This window comes from Diabrotica undecimpunctata, chromosome 9 (assembly GCF_040954645.1).
Source record: "Diabrotica undecimpunctata isolate CICGRU chromosome 9, icDiaUnde3, whole genome shotgun sequence".
Taxonomy (NCBI): domain Eukaryota; kingdom Metazoa; phylum Arthropoda; class Insecta; order Coleoptera; family Chrysomelidae; genus Diabrotica; species Diabrotica undecimpunctata.
In genome coordinates this window covers 89,487,103-89,506,746 of record NC_092811.1, presented here as the reverse complement: position 1 = coordinate 89,506,746, position 19,644 = coordinate 89,487,103, and the positions used below count along the sequence as shown (strand labels likewise).

The 19,644-nt window shown below is 32.9% G+C and overlaps 2 protein-coding genes across 2 annotated transcripts in view; both read right to left on the bottom strand.

Moving 5' to 3' along the window:
* The window catches only part of LOC140451223 (uncharacterized), a 39,866-nt gene extending 21,409 nt beyond the window's left edge, over window positions 1-18,457 (bottom strand). The window contains exons 1-2 of the mRNA XM_072544958.1: window positions 18,296-18,457; window positions 7,561-7,685 (exon numbers count right to left, since the gene is read on the bottom strand). Of these exons, the coding sequence (XP_072401059.1) occupies window positions 7,561-7,685; window positions 18,296-18,358 (188 nt within the window). The 5' untranslated portion in view covers window positions 18,359-18,457. The remainder of the gene's footprint in view (window positions 1-7,560; window positions 7,686-18,295) is intronic.
* Window positions 11,334-14,441, bottom strand: LOC140450264 (uncharacterized). The gene is made up of 2 exons (XM_072543784.1): window positions 12,511-14,441; window positions 11,334-12,451 (listed from the first exon to the last, which is right to left on the bottom strand). Exons 1-2 carry the CDS (start codon window positions 12,965-12,967, stop codon window positions 11,628-11,630), a joined length of 1,281 nt encoding a protein of 426 aa, XP_072399885.1. The 5' UTR covers window positions 12,968-14,441; the 3' UTR covers window positions 11,334-11,627.
* Window positions 18,458-19,644: the final 1,187 nt, after the last annotated feature.

Here is a 19,644-nt window from a genome sequence, read left to right as displayed (position 1 = left end):
GAAGAGAGTATTTTTGACAACCACTCTACTCAATTATGCTCAAATATACTCAAATTTCAACCTGCATACAACATAGTTGTATCGTTTTGTTCCACACTGTATATTGATTCTCAATCGGTCTGGTTTGACATACAGATTCATGTTTTCCATAAATTTATTTACTACGAGTATATAATTTTTATCACATAGAGAGATATTGATTTTAATCCACTCTACGATATCCCCTTTAAACTAGATAATAGCCACTCACATAGGCAACCAACCTCACGAGAAATATCATTTAATGAATTGTCATTTATTTAATCTACTTTCTCCTTTATTCATTAGTATGCAAACATAATTATTACCAATAGGTAATAGTTTACCTTACTATATACCAATTTTATCACATTACTCACTCTTTTCCAAGTTGGTAATGTCATTGCTCAAATGCAGGATCAGACATTGACTCTATTCATGCAGTTAACTTGTTTTCGTTAGCTAATAATTTAACTTTATAATTAAATTTATTTAATTCACCTTAATGACTTAATTTTAATTTATATATATATATATATATATATATATATATATATATATATACAACGCAAAAATCTAGGGATATTTTTATAAATAGACGTATTTTGTTTATCTGTAATCAACTTAAAAAAGTAATACAAAAAGTTTAAATTGTTAATATGTCAAAAACCATAAATTGCAAAAAAAAAACAGAAAAGTGGAGCAAAAAAAATTATATTGCAAATCACCCATGCTTCACATACCACCATAAAATGTCAAAAATACGAAATATGAACTTAAAATAAAGTATGACCAACACGTTGGTTTATCACAGCTCTACATCTACTGTTCATGCTCCGAATCACATTGTTAATGTCTGCTTGAGGTAGTTGTGTTCATTGTTCTCTCAGAAGTTCTTTTAATTGAAACTCATTGTAGATATTGCCCATATATGAAATTATTCTTCGTTGGAGCATGTCCCATACATGCTCCAGCATGATTTAAGTCCGGTGATTGTGCTGGCCACGGCAATACATCAATACCCTCGTTATCCAACCAGTTTGTTACAATATGCGCAACATGTGGTCGAGCGTTATCATGCATAAAGTAAAAAAATTTCTTCAACAGCAGCAGCAAACGGGCGCACAACAGGTTCAAGAATAGTATCCAAATATTGCTGACTTGTGAGAAAGCCACGTGGGAAAATGAGGTCAGTTCTTCCGCCAATCATGATTCTTGAAGATGTAATCATTCTCCATTTCCGGGTCGTCTCCAAACTCTTGTCCGACGAGAATCTGGATAAAATCCATATCTAGACTCGTCACTAAACAAAACTGTAGCCCAGTCATTGTCAGTCCAATTCTGAAACTCTTGATACCAGCTTAATATTGCAGCGCGATTGCCTCTAGATAGAGGTGGACATCTCAGTGGTCGCCGACTACGAGGATTGGCTTCATGAAGACGATTCCTCACAGTTCTTCTGCTAATTGTTACATTATGTGCAAACTGTAATTCATTAACCAGCTCGGGTGCTGTGATTGTTGGCTGCCTTCTGGCATTTAAAATTAAATATCGGTCTTGAGCGACGGTTGTAGAGCGACCACGTCCTGGATGTTGCTCGGCTGGACTTCCAGTGTCTCTAAACCGACGCCACAAACGACTTACGACGCTTTGGGAGACACCCAGCTGGTCAGCAACTTGAGTTTGTCGCATACCAGCTTGAAGGAGGCCCGCGGCTCTATTCATCTCGTCCAACGTTAAAATGTTGTCGTTGCATGGTAAAAAGACAATATCTTTAACTCACCTATTAAGCAAGAATGGTATAAAGTGACTAAAATTAAAAATAAACAAAACATAAAAATGTCGATTTTTTTGTCCCTTATAAAAAACATTCTAAAACACGTATTGGTATCAGTTTAAATTTTTTTTTTTTTTGATAAGAAGTGAGTGTCTGTATCAACAATAATTATAGTACAAGCAAATTTATTTGGTCATGAAATTTCTGTCATTGGTATTGTCAAATTATTAAAATATCCTTAGACTTTTGCGTTGTATATATATATATATATATATATATATATATATATATATATATATATATATATATATATATATATATATATATATATATATATATATAATTAAATAAAATTATTACAAAAAATTATAAATAAGTATAAAAAATTATAAAAGTGAAATAAAATTAAATAAAATGAAATAAAATTAACTAAAATTAAATAAAATTAATTAAAATAAACAAAAGTTTATTTTAGAAATTTTATAGTATTTATAAATAAGTATTTACAAATGGAAAGTTTTTAATGAAAATATACCCTCCCATTATTTATGATTCTTTTTAGAATATAATATAATCAAAATGAAATAATTAAGCACAAATACAAGATAATAATAAAAATGTATACGATGAATTAATTTTATAGGTATTATATTTAACAAATTTTGAAAATTACTAAAATCATTAAACAAAATTTTTAAAGAAAAAAATTAAGATTTAGTATAGTGTTATTATAAAAAATATTAACAATTCAGTAAGAAGCAGATATAAAATTTCGTTAACCTATATACAGATCACGACATTGTTTTATTGACCATACAACACAATGGCAATCGCTGTGGCATGTTCATCGAGTTAGAATCTATGGAGAAGCTATGAGCATTTTAACATGTGTATTAAAAACGGCGTCAGTAGGTGTGGCTAATGATCATCCCAATATGGCGGTGGGATCAGGGCCGGACTCGATAATATTAAAACTACTATACAAATATGACTAGTTATTCAGAAGATTTAATCATAATTTAAAAAACAAAATACGTTCGTTTTACAACTTATATATTCGATAACTACAAATTAACTGACACCTAAAAATTTAGTTCAAATAACAGAGTAAGAAAAGATATTATTAAACAAACAACAATGAATATCTGCCGAATATCACAATGGAAATACTGTGTAGAAATAAAAATAATTATGTTGCAGTAGTTAATAAGAAATTTTAAGATATTTAGGATGAAGATATTTGAGTATTCTCAAGAATAGCAAGATCTACCTATAAGATTTTTTATGAATACTATTAATTTATTCTCTGAAGTACGGGTCATTGCTTTGTTTACATATTTGTATACTAACCTGTAGAACGTTATTCCTAAAGATTTTTTAGTAACATTGCTTCTGCTACTGCAACTACGTTGAGAAAAAGAAACCATTATTATGCACTATTACAATATAATATAGTTTTTATAAAAGTATTATAAAACTAAAAATATTCGAAAAATAACAATCGTAAATAATCATATACGATCTGTCAAAACGATCATAACAATATGGCCGAAGTGAGGTCGTTTCTAGTCACGTGATGCCCTCTCCATAGATTCTAACTCGATGGACATGTTACACGTTTCCACCTCTATATTCATTTCACAGTAGGTACGAATTGTCGTAATTGTAACATTGACATTAAAAATTTCAAACGAAGTTCTGAAAGAATAAACAAATAAATAATAAAATGCCTATTACGTTCTATACCGTCCAAGAAAAAGTGCAACTTGTAACATAGTACCTTCAGGGTCATTCGATACGCGAAGTAATTGATTTACTTATTGTTGCCTTCGAAAATAGACCCCCACCAAGTGTTACAACAGTTAAAAATACCATTAAACATTTTCAAACTTCGGGATGTGTAAACAGTTGTAAAAAGTGTCATGAAGGTAATGAACCACGTGTTAGGCCTGTCGATGAGGAAAACAGGGATATTGATATTTGTGCTTTTGTGGAAGCTAATGAACCCTGCAATAGTGTACAAATTGCTAGGTAAGTTAACGTGATTGCTGTCGAGCGAGTTCTCAAAAGCAATGGGTATCACTGTTTTAAGATACAACCAACACAAGACCTGTTTCAGAAAGATAACTTTAGGCGGATGGAGTTTTGTAAATTATGTTAGATAAACAGAAACAAAATGTACACTTTTTAAAAAATATTTTATTTTCTGACGAATCTTCATTTTCATTACATAAAAAACACAATCCATCCGTTGCAAGGTATTATTCTCGGAAAAATAAGCACCTCAGTGTTGCAGTGCGAACTCAGCATCCGCAAAAGTTAAATGTTTGGACTGGGATGTTAGGCGACCATATTGTCGGTCCATTTTTTATCGATGGAAACCTAAACGGCTCCAAATATTTACAACTTTTACAGAATGAGATCATTCCTGCAGTTCGACGCTCCCGTTAATTTTCAGGAGGTTTATTTCCAACAGGTTGGGTGTTCGGCTCACAACTCTAGAGCAACTATTTACTTCCTAAATCAAACGTTTCCTGATCGACTGATAAGTACACGTGGTACAATTAAATGGCCCGCTAGATCCTGTGACTGAGCGTCTAACGATTACTTTTTTTGGGGTTTTCTTAAAGAAAACATTTACAGGCATCAGTTTGAAAGGGCCACAAACTTAGACGAATTAAGGGCAAAAGTACTTCATTTCTCTGCAAGCATTACACCAGCCCTACTCCAAAATATGAAGAGAAATCTGTATGACAGATTCGGTTACTGTTTAGCACAAGGAGGTGGAATATTTGAGCCCTTAATTCATTAATCTGCTTTCCTAATTTTTATTTTTTGTTAGGTACATTTTACGAAGTTTGTAGGTTATTAATTAGGTAGTATTTTTTGTTTAAGTTTGGAAGAATTTAATTTTTTTTTTTTTATTTAAAAGTACAAACGATTCTTATTCTGATTTTTTTCTTCTTTCTTTTCTTATTATTATAAGCTTTGTCCATAAAATTTGTACAATTTTCAGTGACAATAAAGCATATTACCTACTTATTTACTTACTAATTTATTAGTATTGTTATTAAGGCTAAAAAATAACCAAAAACTTAGTTTTAGAGCATTATAATAAATATACTGTAGAAATGGGATTGCAATAAATCTTAATTCCTATGGTCAACAAAACAATGTCGTTATCTGTATAGTAATAACACGCTATAAGAAGTATTCACTTCTATTGGCACATTCCAAGTGTCACGCTCTTTTTTTACCACACATTTAGGTTCTTTAAAATTTAAACAATTATAATTTTTTGCTTTAAAAGTTTTAATGATTTTAGTCATTTTAAAACTTCGTTAAATAAAATATAGAATTTATTTATCATTTACATTTTCATTATCACATTGTATTTATATTTAATTACTTCATTTTGAGTAATTATCATTATACTTCATTATAATGGATTTAAAAAACCAAAAAATTTTTCTTCGGTCGGGAATCGGTCATTTGTATAAAAAGTAAAAGAAAGTAAATACACATGAAGATAACCACGGTTTTAGTGACATCAATCCAAGGAAGTATATATAACTGTATGTAAAAACAAAATTGTTGTTTTTACTATTCATACTAAGTATATCTCAATATTGTTCTGAAGCTATTTTCTTGTGACATCTTACAGTAATTACTATTTTAATGGGAAGAAGCCACAATTGAATTTTAAAATAAGTTTATTGACGTTTCAATTTCCACTTCGGAAATCATTCTCAAAATACCTGGATAAAATGACTCTGTCTAGAATTTTTTCCAACCTTCTGCTTGAATATGCTGGACGTACCTTCAAGCCCTTTGGTATTAAATTATTGTCTCTATATCTTCGTAAAAATTTGATTGAATTTTCATAATGTGCCAGTTTTTCGTAAAGAATTTCCAACCTCCGATAATTTGGAATATTTTATATTTTGAGAAAGATTTTCGAAGTGGAAATTGAAACGTCAATATACTTATTTTAAACTTCAATTATGGCTTATTCCCATTAAAATAGTATTTACTATTATCGTTACAATTGTGTTATATTTTCTCATCTTTTAAACCATTCTTAGAGTTCTACAATATTTCTAAATAAAAACTAGCCAAATCGATCCAGTCGTTCACAAGTTGTTAAAAAAAGAACGGGATGTAGCACTCCGGGAATGACCAAGGAGAGGAACTATAGCTTTCTTATCGTCTAAGCAGGGAGTAATGATTTTAAATTTAATTTAATTTAAATTTTAAAATATAATTTTATTCGATTCGATACGAAACGATTTAATTCGATTCGAGTCGATTCATAGAATCAAGATTCTTCGAATTAAAGATTCAAGAAAGCTGTGCGTCCAAAGAAGTTATAAAAAAAAATAAAATGACGTTTACGAAACGTCATTTTATTTTTATAGGTGTATATGTATGATCCACGATGGTAAATAAATGGTTGAAGTGTGGAGTAAAAATTATAGTTTTATTGACAGCTACTGATAATTACACTCTAGTTGTTGGTTAGGTAACTTTCTATAATAGACTGCGCTCAAATCCCCAATTTATAATTTCACAAATAATGTATACCTCAGCACAGAGGTTAATACTTCTATCTTACTAACAAACTTTGAACTATGAGCTTACAATACAATTCAATCTAGATCGATATTGCAACACTTAGGAAGTTCAATTAGAAGTTTGTAGATTTGCAGGTTGAATGGACACTAATTATTAAAATATTACTCGATATGTTTCACAATGTTTCAATTATACACGGTGAATCTATAAAGGGTTAAGAAGTTAAGAACAATGTGAGATTACAAAATAAGGGATTAATTTGTGATTGAACAATGTATGTATATTATGTAAATTACAGTATAGCACAAGGTTACTACATGCGTCTCGATATTTCGCGTCAGGCTAAATATTATTTTGGGCTCGTGCAAAAACATCATACCGAACGATAAGAAGTATTCACTTCAAAACTAGCTCTATAATCTGGTTTTTCGCGCACTACTGTCAGCAGATTTAAATATTACAAGTTTAAATCCTACAAAATACAGTTGCTACTGGAAATAAATGAATATGATCCAGCCATGCGAATAGTTTTGTGAGATTAGGAAAATGAATAGTGTTCCAATCTTTCTATTTAATATTTGTTTTTCGGATGAATGTTCTTTTTTCTAAATGATCCTGTAAATCGAGACAATGGCCTTTATTGGACTGATGAAAATCCTTCCATAGTTTTCCACGAAACACATTGCTCCTTATTTTTTAGATCAATTGGCCTTTTATTTATATTGTTGCCATATTTAGTTGTGTGCTAGTCCTTTTTATTAGTTATTTCTATGATTGTTTAATCCTACCCACTTAGTGTTTTTATTTTGTTGTCTTTTGTTATGTTATTTTCTATTGAACCCTGGGTCCTTCCTTGCCTTTCTTTACATTGGGCTATAAAAAATACATACCAGCATATATTGCAAGACACAACTAAATATATATTTTATAATCTTCCGGGAATAATACTCAAAAAACACCATTGTTATTTATTGTTTTGTCTTTCATATCAGAAGCCCTTGTCTCAATCCAGTATAAAAAAATGTATATTGGGCATAAAATTTATGAGTGTATGTATGTTTAATAAATTTTGTGTAATATGCAATAATATTTTGTGGAAATGTACCATAATGTATGAATGAAATGAACAATAATTATAATGGTGTATACACCTTGTACTTATGGAAATAAAATAGAATAGCTTAACTTACTTTGATAATAAATTTGTGTCAGGATCATTTACAACATTCAAGATCTTTGTTTGCTCGTCTTCTGTGAAATTACATCGAAAATTAAATGTTTCTACATTTTTTGAAGAACTGACAGAATATTTTGCCTAAAAAAAATAAAAAATGTGTTAAAAAATATATGAAGCTAGCATAACATTTATTTAATGTCAAATATTAATGGTTCTTCATAAATTTTCTTTGAAATATATATTAAGCTACATAAAAAAACTATGTCTTGATAATAAACTACAGTAAAAAAATAAAAGACAGAAAAAAGAATTGAATAAGCATACTGCGGGTCTATTAATATTCGTCAAATTTAAGATTTTATTTTATTTTATTCTATTATATTTTATGCAATTTTATTCCATTTTATTCTATTTTATTCTATTTTATTTTATTTGATATTATTTTGTTTTATTTTAATTTAATTTAATTTTATTTTAATAAACACTTTCTGACTTATTGCTAAGCTTACAATATACCTAACAATATATATGTTGTCAATTAAATAAACAATTTGCACACCTGTGCACCTGTAGTATAGCAAGAAGAATTAGTTGCAGTGATGATAATTTTGCCAATCTGTTTTGAAAAATTTTACAGAAAATATTTCCAATTCTCAAGTTTTTAATATAAGTAATTGTCCAAACTATATAAATATTACTTCAACTTATTATAATATTGTTTCAATCAAACGCTCGCCTTGTTCAGATTACATTGTTTTTAATTAATACTTTTTGCTCTTACAGAAAATTCATTATGTTTATTAATTTGCTTGTGGTTCCTCACGCTTCTTGGTCTCTGAATCTTTAACGCATATTGAATTTGTATTCTAAACTTGTTATAGAACATTACTTTCTACATCTCAGTACTAGTGGTCAATTCATCAGTATCAGTAATTACTTATATTAGTGAAGCTAGTAGGATTATCCTAAAATTTGAAGAGCAGAGTGTGGTTTACTTTTTATTCACTTTACAATCTATACATTTTTTCCTCCTGAGCTATAGTTTTTTGGTATTTCTCATTCAAAAAACTGATATTTTGACATCAATTTCAAACTAGATCTGCCATTATAGCTGCTGTCAATGATGTGTGTCTGCATAGTGATTACTTTTTAAATCAATGTTGCTACATTTTTCAAATATATTGTTTATTCAAAAAATAATAATTCTTGATAAAGGTGTAATAATAATAATAATAATAATAATAATAAGCAAACAACACTTATTGATGTGACGATACCCAACACCAATAATTTACGTGTTAAATACAACGAAAAGATCGCCAAGTACAGAGATCTAGAAATACAAATCAGGAGACAATGGAGAATGGAAAGTACCCAGACGATACCCATTATTCTTTCTACCACTGGAGTCATCCCGAAGAGCCTCCTAGAAAACATAAAAAAGCTGGGTCTAAACGAACACCTATATAAGGTTATGCAGAAAGCTGTGTTACTTTCGACGTCCAGATGCGTACGAAAATTTTTGGGAGATACACCGACATACCAAGTCACCTAGGACTCGATAACATGGAAAGAGTCCCACCAGAGCTCAATCCTTTTGATACCGTAGGTATCTGGGATGAGTGAATTTTCCGCTTAGAGGGAGTGTGAGCCGTATGGCTAAATCTGGATAATAATAATAATAACCTGTGGGAGTTTTTGTCAGTTCTTCTATCAGGCGCGGCCCCCTGCGAATGGGGGATGCTCTCTGGGTATTCTTAGAACCGATACCCAGAGGGTAGCAGGGATACCTGCCGTGGAACAAAAACTGACACCTGGCAGTAGGTATAAAATGTACACCCATGAAAATGGAGATTAATGATTTATGTTTAGGGTCGCTGCCTGGGGATCGCCAGGGCACGTCTGGAGCCGGCGCTGGACGTGACAGCATGCGGGACGTCGGTGGCAGGGTGTTGAGGAGGCGGGCCCCTGTCATACAATCAGCTACAGCCCAACAACAAGAAGAACCACAAATGAGCCAAACAACAACAAGAGCTCCACCCGCTGAAGGTGCTGCGCTGGAACATCAGCCGGCGCTCACTCAAGCGGGACGACCGAGGCAGCGCATGAAATGGACTGTGTCCATAAACGAAAATATTTTGCGCTTTTATTATAAGGTGACAAACCTCGGTCAAGAAACGATCGGCTATCGACAACAACTGTATGCCGAATTTTGCAGGGAATACCCAGAAATTCAAGTATCTGAACAAAGAGTAGCAGACCAATACCGGGTAATTTTAAGAAACAATCTTATCCCAGAGACTAGACGCGACATTATCAGAAGCGAAGTTGAACAGGAGATCCATAACCAAGAGCAAGTTGCAGACCAAGTCCCTAATGAAGTCCCCAACGAGCAGATTCCTGAGCTTCTCGTACAAGAAACTCAACCTAATAATACACAGCAGGACAATAACGAGTTGCACGATAGTCTGGTAAACGAGATGGCACGCGCTGTACAAGAGTTTAGTGGAACAAACCCACTTAGCAGACCACCGCTACCAAAAATAAACTCTTCTAAGAAACTAGGAGCGCTGTTACAAATTGTGAATACTGAAGTCCTACCCAATTATATCACAGAAGCCCACACATTAGAATATTTGCATATGCTGATTTACTGTGCAGCAACAGCAATTGCTAATGTTATGGGCATTAAGATCAGAACACGACGGGGTAGAAATGTTTCAAAATCTCCTGGACCTCGTAAATACGCATGCCCGAAAAAATAAATGGATCCTAAAAACATGCACCATTTTAATTTCATAGGAAATTGGTCGACAGGGTAGGATTTGTACGTGCGAATGATGTCGAGTGTTCCCAATAAACATGACATAGGTATTATGTTTCTCTAATCTTAAACATTCAGTTACAGTTAGTCATCGCATTTTTATTTAATCTCACATTGAAAGATGTAATAAAAATTTACGACTTCCCGTCTTCAGAATTGCTGTGTAAAAATGTAAAATATTTACATTGCACTAATTTGGCTTGTAAATAAACCTTTTAAGAACTGAAAAAAATCTACAGGACAAATAAATAAATAACAAATTAATGTATGATAGAAAAATAATAGGATTTTGGTTTTAAATTCAGCAAAATATGTTTATACGAGAGGAAAACCTCGAATTGATTGGGAAAAATATTCGCATGAGATTTTTTGCATAATCACTTAAATAAAAGATCGTAGAATAATGTTCAAGAGGTCACCCATACAAAAACTGGTCCTAATTTATTAAACAGTTTTGTATAAATCCATTTTTAGGTTGGGATAAGGGCCTCAAACAACTAAAAACAATGTTTTAAACCAAATAGGCCAAACAAAAGTATAAGAAACTGATAGAACAAGATTTGGTGAATTCAAAAATAATTGTGTGTTTTTGGTCCTTAAAAATCGTCACTTTCGTTTTTTTGTTCAATTTTAAATTGTATAAGTTGAAAACGATCAACTTTAGAGAAAAATTACAATAAACCTTTTTTATTCAGAATGATACAGAAGAGCGAAAATAAATTTGTGCGGGCAGATGAAATTGATTTATAGAATTTGTTTAAAAACAATTATTGTTTAAATAAATTAGAACCACTTCTGCTGGTATTATGTTTTAAGACGAAATAAGTTAAATACAAAGTTATCAATTAATTAAATTGTCTGTGTATTTAAATTAAATGTACACTACCTTTAATAATGAATGTTCTATCGTTCTTCTTCTTTCTCCAGCACGCTGGACAGAACTGTGGAATTTCATTCTTGCACTTGGATGGACGGTGATAAACTATTCACTTTTATGGGGTTATATGACACTCTCTAAATGGTACTGATATTATATACTCAATGTGACTGTGCAACCGGAATAGTCTCTAAGTATTTAAGAATATTAATGCGGCATCTACATGAAGACGGTATATTAGGTTACGCACGATAAGACACACACATACACGTTAATTTAAACGAAATAAGAAATGAAATAATTAATAAAATGTTAAAAGAACTAAAAAATATAAATGGAGGGACGAAATACCTAGCTTGTCACCTTGACTAGTTGGTATTTATAGGTCGTTGTTGTAGCCGTAGTCGTCGTCACTATCAGACAGTTCTGTTTCAGATGATTCGCTATCGTCATCTAAATTTATAATGATTTCATGCGCTTCATCCAGGATGTATTCTCGGCTGAAATACTCTTCTTCTACTTTATCAACATGCCTGCAAGTATTTGCCCATATTTCTGGCGTGATTTCATTTAGCCTGATTTTTGCTAGTTCTAAAACATCTGCTAATTTAAAAGTCGTGTTTCTTGCTGCAACTTCATTTTTTAAAATGGCCCATATCTTTTCAATTGGGTTAAGTTCCGGATGATATGGTGGTAAACGTAAAACCGAGTGGCCGTGCTGTGCTAACAATTGGTCTACAGCATATACTGGATTTTTAGGTTTTGCAATGAGTACCTTACTGTAGAGCCCTGGTTTTGTTTCGCTTTCATCGAAAAATATGTTTCTTTCTGTCAACCATTTTTTCATGATGTCTTTTTTCGAAGCCGATGTAGGACATTTTTCAAGAGTCACATTATGATATGAGGCGTTGTCTATTACCAAAACTGAATTGGAAGGTAAATTGGGAAGAAGTTTGTCTTTCAACCACTTCATATAATTCTGGTGATTCATGTCATCATGATAATCACCAGTTTTTTGTCCGGATTTGAAAATGAGAGCAGCATTTTCGACAAATCCATTTTTACCACCACAATGTAAGATGATCAGTCGTTGCCCTTTAGATACCGGAGATTTTATGCACTTGTTTCGTCCGTCATCCCAACCTTTTGGAACTGTGTGGGAACTATGTATATAAGTTTCATCACTATATACAATATTTCTATCTACAAAAATATTGAGAATTACTTTAAAATTAGTTATAATATAAATAAAAATATCTTACTTTCAGATTTATACTTTTTGAGTTTTCTTAAAAATTCTGTTCGTTTGGCTCTTATGTCAGTTTTTTCGATTAAAAGTTTCCTATTGTCTTCCACTGTTCTCCACCTAAATCCTAATTTCTTCACAATTTTTCTGAAGGAAGATAGTTTACCAGTTACAATTCCTTCGTTTCTAACAGATTCGTAAACAGCTTTCATGGTAGGTCTTCTTTTGTGGATAGTAGCAAACGTGTAAATGGTATTTCTTATAACGTGTTCCTCAAATGGATTGACTGATGACTTGGGATTGGGCTTGCAAATACTTGTTCTGGGTGATAAAAATTGTGAAGTTGCTGGTTTGTTTTTACCTTCCTTAATTATCCTCTTCACTGTACTTTCTGAGGTACCAGTTGCTTGAGCAACTCGCTCTATTAGGGGCAAAGGAGTTGTGCAATATCCCAAATCTTTTTCCCGTTTCATAAATAAATAAACGTTAAAAATAATTTGTCTCCCTTGTCCATGGACCACTTTTCCATTGTTACTTTTCCTGTAAAACCGCTAGGTTTTAGATAATAGATAAAATGTTAAATATTAGTTATGTTTGAGAAAAACATTTACAAAAAAATGAATTGAAAAGAAAAGTACTTTAAAAGTGTGTAAAGCATTTAATTTCTAGCTGAGCCCCTTTGGCTTTATACACTCTAGGAAATAAATGCTTTACACACTCTAAAAGAACTTTTCATTTTAATTTATTAATTTATCATAAGCGTTTACAAAACACATTAATTTTTTGCAAGAAATATTAAAATAAACAATAAAGTTATCAGATTTTACACACTTTTAAAAGTGAATTTTTTGAATTCATTAATTTGTCGTAAGTGTACAAAACATATAAGTTATTTTCAAAAAAATATTAAAATAAACATAATTTAACTTACATTTTTAGGATCTCACTGTAAAATGTTAAAAACAACTTGAAACGCACTGAATATAAATAGCACCTCACTATAAAATATTAAAAACGATTTTTCCCAAAAAAATTAAAATATTAAAGCTATTTCACTAACGCAAAAAACTAGTTCGTCTCTGTCTCGCTACGATAACGCACTGAACAGAACTGCATGTTTTTGGAAATGCCTGATATTATTGTTTCGTCCGTAAATCGACGTCACTAAATGATGACGTCAGGTCCACGACATTATGAATTATCTTTACCAACATCGGAAGGACTGGTAACAGAATAGCACCCTGGGAAAAACGACTGCTGGGGAAGATTGAATTACTGCGTAGGGACATTGGACAAATAACAGAATACATAAGAGGAGTAAGAAGTAGAAAAATCATCAAAAGAGCTGAAGAAATATTGTTTAACACTCTAAGACACTCACGACATGATCCAGAAAACAACACACCTCAACAATGCCTGGACACATTAAAACAAAAACTATCTGTTTACTCAGGCCGCCTGAGGAGGTACAAGGTTAGTAACCACCGGAAATGCGACAACATACTTTTTGAGCAAGCAGAGAAGGCTTTCTATAGGAAACTTAATTCCACTGTAGAAAATGCAAATAATAAATCCTACCCAAGCCAAGAAGAAATTCATGAGTTTTGGGGAAACCAACTTTCGACGCCAGCTACTCATAATAACAATGCTGGATGGATTGAACAAACGACGAACAACTGTCAACACTACAGTAATATTCCTTATGAACCTTTCACCACTGAAGAAGTCTCGAACATTATCAAAGAGCTTCATAACTGGAAATCTCCTGGACCAGACGGAGTTCAAAACTTCTGGCTAAAGAAGTTTTGGAGTGTTCATGAGCTTTTAACAGTATTTATTAATAATAATATTTCTAATTCACAGGAAATACCATCATTTCTTACTCAGGGAACCACTTATCTAATACCGAAGGATCAAAGTAATACCCAAGATCCAGCAAAGTACCGCCCAATTACTTGTCTTCCAACTTTGTACAAATTGGTCACATCCTGTGTGGCCCGGCGTATCTACCAACATTGTGCTCTGAACAATATCATAGAGCCTCAACAGAAAGGATGCGCTAAGGGCTCCATGGGCTGCAAAGAACAACTTATTATCGACTCAGTCATTTCTAACCAGGCATACACCAAAAAAAGAAACCTTTTTACTGCCTTCATTGACTACAAGAAGGCTTTTGATTCAGTGCCGCATGAATGGCTTATAGATATATTGAAAATATATAAAGTCGATGATAATCTCGTGACCTTTTTGAAGAATATAATGGCAGAGTGGAAGACTAAAATTCACCTTCAAATACCGGGTGAAATTAATATCGAAACTGAAAATATCCCTATTAACCGGGGGCTTTTCCAGGGGGACTCGTTGAGTCCACTTTGGTTCTGCCTAGCAATGAACCCACTATCTCAGCTGCTGAACTCTACTGACTCAGGTTTTAGCTTAAAAAATAACAACACTGTTGTAGCGAAGCTTAATCATCTGTTGTATATGGATGATTTAAAATTAATGGCTTCCACTCGAAACCACCTAGATGAGATGCTAAAAACTGTAGAAAATTTCTCAAATGATATCAGTATGAATTTTGGACTAGACAAGTGCCGTATACTAAATATAGTCAGAGGAAAGATTCAGCCCGGAGGTTTCGATATGCAAGATGGCCAAAACATCGAGGCAATGGGTGAAAATGATATGTACAAATATCTCGGAGTAAAACAAGCGCGGAAAATTGACCATAAACAAATGAAAACTGAACTAACTTCGGAGTTCGTACGAAGAGTAAGACAACTAAATCGGTCATATCTTAATAGTAAAAATTTGTTTAAGGCATTAAATACGTACGCCTGTTCCGCGCTGAGCTACTCATTTGGTATTATAAAGTGGTCAAAAACAGATATAGAGGGTCTTCAGCGGAAAGTAAGAACACTTCTCACAAAGGCGCAAAAACATCACCCACGCAGTGCAGTAGAGAGAACAACATTACCGCGGTATCAAGGGGGAAAAGGACTTATGGATATAGGTGAGCAATTGGATAAACAAATTGCTAATTTAAGAACTTATTTTCAGGTACAGGCTGAGACATCTACTTTACATCGAGCAATTTGCGCAGTAGATGATACGACGCCGCTTAAACTGAGGGAACAAGAAATGCGCATAAACCACCTGACTAAACAAGACAAAATGCGCACCTGGATGAGTAAACCTCTGCATGGGCGACATCTCAATGAGATCAGCCAAGAATATGTCGACAATACAGCGTCGAACTATTGGTTGACATCAGGAAAGGTGTTTCCCGAGACTGAGGGTTTCCTACTTGCCATTCAGGATCAGGTTATTCCAACTAAAAATTACCTGAAATATATTGTTAAAGATCCTCAAGTCCAAAATGACAAATGCCGATATGGATGCCAAGCCCAAGAAACCATCCAACATCTTACCGGTGGCTGCCAGGCATTTGTCGGTACTGATTATAAAGAACGCCATGACTCAGTAGGAAAGATTATCCACCAAGAACTAGCTGACAAACTGGGACTTCTCCACACCGACCATCTTCCTTATTATCAATACGTCCCTGATAGAATGCTTGAAAATGACAACTACAAGCTATACTGGGACCGCACTGTGCTTACAGACCAACCAGTGGCCCATAATAGACCCGATCTCATACTAGTTAATAAAATTACTAGGCAAACAACACTTATTGATGTGGCGATACCCAACACCAATAATTTACGTGTTAAATACAACGAAAAGATCGCCAAGTACAGAGATCTAGAAATACAAATCAGGAGACAATGGAGAATGGAAAGTACCCAGACGATACCCATTATTCTTTCTACCACTGGAGTCATCCCGAAGAGCCTCCTAGAAAACATAAAAAAGCTGGGTCTAAACGAACATCTATATAAGATTATGCAGAAAGCTGTGTTACTTTCGACGTCCAGATGCGTACGAAAATTTTTGGGAGATACACCGACATACCAAGTCACCTAGGACTCGATAACATGGAAAGAGTCCCACCAGAGCTCAATCCTTTTGATACCGTAGGTATCTGGGATGAGTGAATTTTCCCCTTAGAGGGAGTGTGAGCCGTATGGCTAAATCTGGATAATAATAATAATAGCGTTTATTGTCCAACAGAATCCATTTATAGGACATAATACAATACTACTTGTCCAAGTTAAATGAAATATTAATAATTCTTAGGTACTAACTAAATAACACATTTTTCGAGTATTTTACCTTAACATAAAGAAACTACTCAATCACCTAGGTAGATCTCAGCCATCCTAGTAAGCTGCTTTAAACTGCAGTGAAATATATCGCAGTAAGCACTTACGGAATTATAATAGTTGCACATGAGAAATAGAGGAGAATTTAACATAAGATTAGTTCTAGCTTGTGTATTTCTGAACGTAATCGAATTTCTCACTGGATAAGATGGAATGTTAAAATTTATTTGTCGAAGAATATCAGGACAGTCAATGAGATTGTGTAGTAGCTTGTACAGGAATATTAGGGAGGCATTAATTCGTCTAAATTCCAATGATACTACGTCTAAACCGCTACACAATTCACTATTGCTGATGCCCCTCTTGGGATATATGCCGTTAATTTTGAAAGAAAAAAATTTTAAAAATTTACGCTGCACCCGCTCTATAATTTGGATATTTACATCATAAAAAGGTGACCAAATGACAGAGGCATACTCGAGTTAACAGCGTACAAAAGTGTAATAAAGTAATTTAATTGCCTTAGTATTAGTGAGATTTCGACTATTTCTAATTATGAATCCATAAGATTTAAGTGCTTCTTTAACTTTTAAATTAACATGTTCAACAAAGGTAAGTTTATAATGATAATGAGTATCATTTTAGTTTCCTGTTTCTAAGGGATTCATATAATTGTATTTCATTTGTTATTAACTTATGTTATTATATATAGATTAGATTTAATTTCTATAGTTTAGGTTATAATTTGATTATGATAAATGAGTTTTTTGCGAAACTACTAAACAGTCCAATTTCTGCTTCTTTTTTGCCTTAAGAGAAAACATGTTTATACTGTTTGAAGTCAGAAAATGGTGATAAAGTTAAAATATACAAAATTTTCTTCAAGAACACATTTCAAATCTCTGACAGCTGTATTACTAAGGTATTAAGAATAAAGCTACTGGGGGTACTTCACCAGTGGATAGAAGAGGGAAATATATTCTGTCAAACAAAACTCCAGGGAGAATGAAGTTAATCTATTAACCGTTTTCACCATATCAATCGAATTCAAGGAAGAACAATCATGAGCTACTGCAATATCTGGCACCTGATTTGTGTTTATCAAAAATGAATAATTTATAAATGGAACAAAGTGAATGTTTGGTTCCCAATTTCATTTTTAGAAACATTTTTCATAAGGAGTTTAATCTATGATGCCATCCTCCTGTGTCTGATTCTTGTAAAAGATGTGATATTTTTGAAATGAAGCTGAAATCAACAAATGATCCAGAATTAATAAGGCAATTTAATCTAGATCGTGAACATCATCAAAGTAAAAGAGCCTCATTATGAAAATATATCTTATAATGAAAAACAAAACAAAAAATTTGAAATTACATAAAGTCAGTAAAAACCTAGATACAATGTTTGGATACTAATATAAGATTAGGAATCTTAAGAGGCTGGAGAAATACTACATAGAAACAGTAGAATTGATAGTTATTGAAGAGTTATACACATATAACTTAGGAAAGGCTATAGTGACAATAAAGATAAAAATTACAATATCATTATGAGTTTTTAAGACATACTTACTAATTGTATAGTTTGTAATCGGGTAACTACATTTAATAATGTTGCTTTTGGAAATAACGTCATAGCTTTATTGTTACATTACTTAATATTTTCACCTACAATTATGTAATGTTTGTTTTTAAATAACTTTAAGGTTATAATAAAAATAATATTAGACATGTGCTCCGCTCCAAAATATTTGACATTTCAAAATTATTTTGTAAATGGTATTGCCTAACTAAAGGCAACGTTTCTATAAAAATGTTTCTATATAGCATGGTAAATGGTAAACTGCTCTCAAACTCAAACAAACCTTTAATTAAACACTACCCATATTTAAACTTGGACTTTAACTACCCTGGTGTGCACTAGTACCCCATTAAAAAATGAGTCAAAAAATAATATTTGAATGAATTTTTTAAAAACAACTTTTTAACACAAATATAACCAACGAATTTTAATAACTCCGTAAACATAATTGTTTCTCGGAACATTCTGGACAAATTTAATTTGATGTTTTACATATATGCATTTTTGCATACATTGGAACTCGTTCGGCTCTTAAGGTCTCGGGATCGCACACAGAAACTGCATCTGCCTGAATTTGCACGAGTTTCTTCTTGAATTTCATTAGGTCCACTTTCCTTCAAAATACCCTTGATAACTTGGCGAAGATATACTGGTAAAGTTGGCCAAGCCAATCTTTCCTTCATATATAGGACTGCATGAGTGACAAAGCTAAAGTTTTCAAGTAGAACCGCCTGTGCGATACTCTCTCCTTCTCTCTTGCTTCTGAACCCTTTAGCAGAACAAACGTATTAAGTCCCACAATGTTAAGAAGTCCATTAAACAAGGACAACGACGGATGCTCCTTGATGCAGAGTATTGTTGATAAAGCTTGTCTATACTATCAACTCCCCCTTTTGTGCTATTGTAAAACTGTATTATCTCGGGCAATTGAACACTGTTATCTTTATCTGCTTCCTCATGCATGCTGTAAAGCAATATAATAGTTTTTTTAGTTTTAGTTAATCCCCCGCTAACCCCTACGCCAAACTCCACCCAAACCAGATCACCACCGACGGTATAAATGAACCGTCCTATATTCCGGGTACCAGTAATGCATTGGTTAGTGATCAGTGAAGTAGTGTCTGAGGGCTCGGGAGACTGAGACCTTAGAAGCCCTGAAGAAGACATCGAAGGGGATGTCGAAAACTCGGCACAATGATAATCGAGGCGGTGCAACCCGGTAGACTGTTGAGTTTAATATTAATTCCTGTAACAGTATTAATCTTAGCTCTAGGTTTATTTGTACTAACCGCGGAAACCTTTTGGAACATTTTATTCGTTTCTACGGGAAGGAATTTTAC

Bases quoted from the DNA above. Each gene is read 5' to 3' on its own strand.
- LOC140450264 (XM_072543784.1), bottom strand. From the start codon at position 12,967: ATGAAACGGGAAAAAGATTTGGGATATTGCACAACTCCTTTGCCCCTA. The intron at 12,452-12,510 runs GTAAGATATTTT...ATATTTTTGTAG, and splicing joins CAAAAAGTATAAATCTGAAA to ATAGAAATATTGTATATAGT.